Consider the following 5,000-nt stretch of genomic DNA (forward strand, 5'->3'; position numbering starts at 1 on the left):
GAGATGTGTGTGTGAGAAAGAGGGTGTATGAGAGCATGTGTGTGTGTGTGTGTGTGTGTGTGTGTGTGTGTGTGCGTGTGTGTGTGTGTGTGTGTGCGTGTGTGTGAGAGAGAAAGGAAGCGTGAGCTGGGTGTTTGTAATGTGTGTGTGAGTTGGAGCAGGGTGTGTCTGTACATGCTTGCGTGTGTGTGTGCGTGCGTGTGTGTGTGTGTGTGTGTGTGTGTGTGTGTGTGTGTGTGTGTGTGTGCGTAAGGCTACCTGGGGGCTCCTGCTGTCTCAGCACTTCCAGAAGGAGCCGGAGACGCCTCTCTGTCTAAATATAAGCCGTCTAACAGGGGCCACAACCCCCCCACCCCACGCCGGCCCCCCTGACACCCCCCTCATTAACCAGAGGTAAACACCCAATCAGTAACCTAAGACCATAAGACCACTATTATGTTTATGTCAAAATCTGTGTTCCCACTGACTGTGCTCATAAACGATCTGTAATAAATGTATCTCTGTAAAACCAATATCAATAGTACTAATCTCCTATGAGGTCAAAACACCGTAATCTCCTGGTTGATGACCCTCCGTCTTCATAAACAAGTACATTTTTTACAACCAATGTATTTTTATGACATTCTATGAAATAGAGACTGAAATAGAGATAGCAAAAGCTTCTCCTCTCTCTCCCCTCCCTGCCCTGGTCTATTCTGAATCAACAGGCCAGAGTTGTTGACCCCCCCTCCCTCCCCTGCCCCTTGGGGTGGTTATTATCAGCCAGGCCTGTGTTGTAGTCCTGTTTTTACGAGTGGCTACTATAAGGGGAAGCCCTTCGGCCATGCAAGCTGAGAAGGTGTCCATGAATGTTGACGAGGTGTCGGATGACAAATATCCCTGGCAGGACTCCTCTCTCTCCTCTGCACCCCGAGGATGTTTCCTCTTAACCACATCACCTCTGGGAGGGAGGGAGGGAGGGGGGGAGGGAGGGAGGGAGGGGAGAGAGAGGAGGCTGGTGGAGGTAGAAATCAGAGGATGTGTTTGATATCTTTGATTCCCCCGTTCCGTTTCCGTACACTACGACGAGCCATGTCCACTGATTATACCTCCACCAGCCTCCTCTATGGACTCCACTCCTGACCCTGTCCCCTGTCTCTGTCTCTGTCTCTGTCCCCAGTCCTCTGTCCTGTCCCTGTCCCTGCCTGTGTCCACATCCCCTGTCTCTGTCTCTGTCCCTGTCCAATCCTCTGTCTCTGTCCCTGTCCTATCGTCTGTCCTGTCTCTGTCCCTGTCCTATCCTCTGTCTCTGTCTCTATCCTATCCTCTGTCTCTGTCCCTGTCCAATCCTCTGTCTCTGCCCCTGTCCCCATCCCCTGTCTCCATCCCTGTACTATCCTCTGTCCCTGCCTGTCTCTGTCCCTGTGTCTGTGTCTGTGGTGTCCCCTGACCTTACCAATGATATGATGTGGCAGGCCAACACAGCACTGTAAGGGCCGTCACACAGCTTGTCTCCAGGCTGACAGAGGCCCTGCCAGAGGCCCTTACCTCTCCTCTACTGACCCTGGCTCCTGTCTGAGGCAATGCAGTGACGCACCAACAAAAACTCACACCTCCTTTTTGTTTTCACACCTTTTTTTCAACTTCTTCTTCACCTTTTCTCTTTTTACCAGAAGTCAGTGGTGGTTTAAATAGAGCCTGAGTCACCACACAGTGCATCAGCCTCACACAGCCTGACTGACTGTTACTGACTGTTACAAGGCCTTCACCGTGACTGTCATGAAGGTTACCAGGGGAGGGATCTGGGGCTGTTCTAGTCGCCAATGAAAGGGTTCTGGGGCCATTTTAGTAGCCAATGAACATGCCTCCTCAGGGTAAAGGTTTAAAGGTACAGATATGTACAGGTCTCCATTACCTGCCAACATGGTCATAATTACACTGTAGCAGACTAACCTAGGAATCACAGGTTTGGTTCTGTGGCATTAATCACAGCTAGCACCACTGGCACTGGGCTACACTTGGTACCAGACACACACACACACACACACACACACACACACACACACACACACACACACAGTAACACACACACACAGTAACACACACAGTAACACACTCCCACTTGGCAACACTTCCCTGCCCTGGTTGTTGCTGTAAAACAATGTGTATGTGTTCTTAATAAACTCACCAGCTAGTTAGAGAAGTGAGTTGACACAAAAAACCTCAAGACCACCGAGTTAAAACAGGAACAACAACAACAACAACAACAACAACAACAACAACAACAACAACAACAATACCAAAAACATGCAACTCTGGTCTCCTGTCTTGAGTTTATTTTTCACTGGCAGGCGACTGACAGGTCCATAGATAAGCTACGTATGAGCCGTGTTAATGTTTAGGATAAGAGACAGAGACAGAGCAGCAGAACAGCAGTTCAAACCAACGCCCTGACATGTTACACTTTGTGCCCCAGGCAACAGATTCCTCCAGTGTCACTCCTACTAACTCTCCCTTTAGCCTAGAGCTGTTTGCATGGTCCGTCATTTGGGTTTATATAGGCTATTCCATTTTACTGTGTGTGTGTGTGTGTGTGTGTGTGTGTGTGTGTGTGTGTGTGTGTGTGTGTGTGTGTGTGTGTGTGTGTGTGTTACTGTGTGTGTGTGTGTGTGTGTGTGTGTGTGTGTGTGTGTGTGTGGCTCTAGGCTTATGAATGAGTAACTATTACATCTGATTGCCAAATCACAGCAAACTGTGAGAACATTGATCTACATAACTGTACATGTGCTGACGGTGTGCGTTATTACCGATGTGGTAAGTAACGCACTGTTGGTGGAAATATTGACCAAATGGATTGAATATTATGTGTATCAGATCTACATGCACACATTATGCACGGTGCACGGTACTGTCTACTGTACACACACACAGGGAGACACACACTGTGTGAAATGGAAACATAGCCTAAAGCTTTTGAGTGTGTGATCGAGCTACACGTTAGCTACAGCCTATTGCAATGCACATTATGAATATGTCGCACAGACAGAGTCAACTGTACTCCCGAGCGTCCAAATAATCAACAATAATCAATATTAGCAATGCATCTGATCCCGTTCCTGGAGCCTCCACGCCGGGCCTCCGGACCTGCCCTGTCCCCCCGCTGGGAGGAGTGATCTCTGCGGGCTAAGCTGCCGCCGTGGACCCGGAGGAACAACAACATCTATTGACCAACTAACGCTGATCAACCAACGCAATCGAGGGATCAATCAAATCAAACGCATTTAGAATACATAACAGTCTTCATCGGGTTGTAGTTATATAGTTAGCATAGCCCGATGACCAATGCAATTGACCAGCAAAAACATCTGAAACTATTCCAACGTTTGCATGCAACAACCACACGATTCACGAACTCACCCAGATCGTCCATGGTACCGGGAATCGGTTCGCACGGTAGAACACACCGGGAGGCGCTTTCTTTCTTTATGGGTACTAATAAACCGGTACCCAGATTCCAGTGTAAAATCTAAATGCAGCACAGAAGTTTGAGAGGACAAATCGGGTCTAGTCTAAGCTCGCTCCCCATCTGCCTACAGTCTTTACTGTACTAACTCTATCTAGCTGAGAGATAGACACAGACACACTCCTCCACGTGGACTTCGATGACATCTGGCGGCTGAGTTGCTCTAGTTGCGCCCAGCCAACACTGTCCCGAAATAATAATAATCGGTGGTGGTGCATGTGTGACGTTTGGTGTCCCAGAATGACAAAGTTGTTAATGTTATCATTCATTTAAAGCACTTTCAGCTGCAACGTTTGCATAATAATAATAATAATAATAATAATAATAATAATAATAATAACAACTTTTATTTGTATAGCACTTTCTGCTGAGCCTTTATTACTGAATAATATTATTAATACAAAGTTGCAATGGCTGTTATCATTCATTTAAAGCACTTTCAGCTGCAACGTTTGCAGGAAAAGTGCTATACAAATAAAAGTTATTATTATTATTATTATTATTATTATTGTTATAATATTATTATTATTATTATTATTATTATTATTATTATTATTATTATTCAGTAATACAGGCTCAGTCAAGTAAATTCGACTACATCAGCTGCAGTGCCTTATTTGTAAACAGACAGCCTAAAAAAAAAACACACATGGCGCTCTTCTGCTTAGAAACATACTGTATATTATAGGCCTATATAAAGGCTATAAAGGTTGAATGAGGTTAGGCAGAAGAACGCCTGTAAATAAATTCATTATTCTCACCCATTATTTATTTATTTATAATGTTTTATACTGTATATTTCTATGTATTTTGTATTTTGAATTGTGTAACTGTTTTTAAATTTGTTGTTGTACGGCGACCTTGAGTGCCATGAAAGGCGCCTTATAAAATACATGTATTATTATTATTATTATTATTATTATTATTATTATTATTATTATTATTATAAATCTGACGTTCAATGAGTTCCAAAGTACTTTCTTTATTACCATGACAAACAAATGCCAAACGACAGAGCTGATGACGTAATAAGGTACGAATTCTATTGCAGTGTTCTACAACTTCTACAAGTGGACATTCACACCAGAGAGATGCTCATAGCAGCGTTGACTGCCACTCAACAGAACACATTATTTGTCTTTCTCATCCTACATTTATAATATACTCTAACTCCTACAAATTACTTTCCAAACTTTTCCATCCAAATAACTTTTTCAACACACAAAGGTAACATGAGCGCAAAGAAAGAAAATGACTCTCTTCGAGAAGAGCATCATCGCCTCCTGGCGGCCAGCGACCAGTACGTGGCGCTGATCCAGAAACAGAGGGTGCACCTCGCTGGAATGGACATGAAGGTGAATATTGATCACCATCAGATCAGATCAATAACTTCACTTGTTCGTCTCTGTTCCTGGCATGGCTTGCTTGTGTGTGTGTGTGTGTGTGTGTGTGTGTGTGTGTGTGTGTGTGCGTGTGTGTGTGTGTGTGTGTGTGTGTG

The 5,000-nt window shown here is 44.6% G+C and overlaps 2 protein-coding genes across 2 annotated transcripts in view; one reads left to right on the forward strand and one right to left on the reverse strand.

The window, feature by feature from the left end:
- The window catches only part of LOC308173625 (paxillin-like), a gene marked incomplete at its 3' end in the record, with an annotated part of 39,372 nt that extends 35,867 nt beyond the window's left edge, over positions 1 to 3,505 (reverse strand). Inside the window, exon 1 of the mRNA XM_080548658.1 lies at positions 3,397 to 3,505. Coding sequence (XP_080404784.1) covers positions 3,397 to 3,409 — 13 coding nt within the window. The 5' untranslated portion in view covers positions 3,410 to 3,505. The remainder of the gene's footprint in view (positions 1 to 3,396) is intronic.
- Positions 3,506 to 4,734: 1,229 nt separating this feature from the next.
- The window catches only part of LOC308173558 (coiled-coil domain-containing protein 63-like), a gene marked incomplete at both ends in the record, with an annotated part of 4,541 nt that continues 4,275 nt past the window's right edge, over positions 4,735 to 5,000 (forward strand). The window contains 1 exon segment of the mRNA XM_080548585.1: positions 4,735 to 4,857. Within this exon segment, the coding sequence (XP_080404711.1) occupies positions 4,735 to 4,857 (123 nt within the window).

The sequence above is a fragment of the Nansenia antarctica genome, assembly GCF_963989245.1.
Source record: "Nansenia antarctica genome assembly, chromosome: 18".
Lineage (NCBI taxonomy): Eukaryota > Metazoa > Chordata > Actinopteri > Argentiniformes > Microstomatidae > Nansenia > Nansenia antarctica.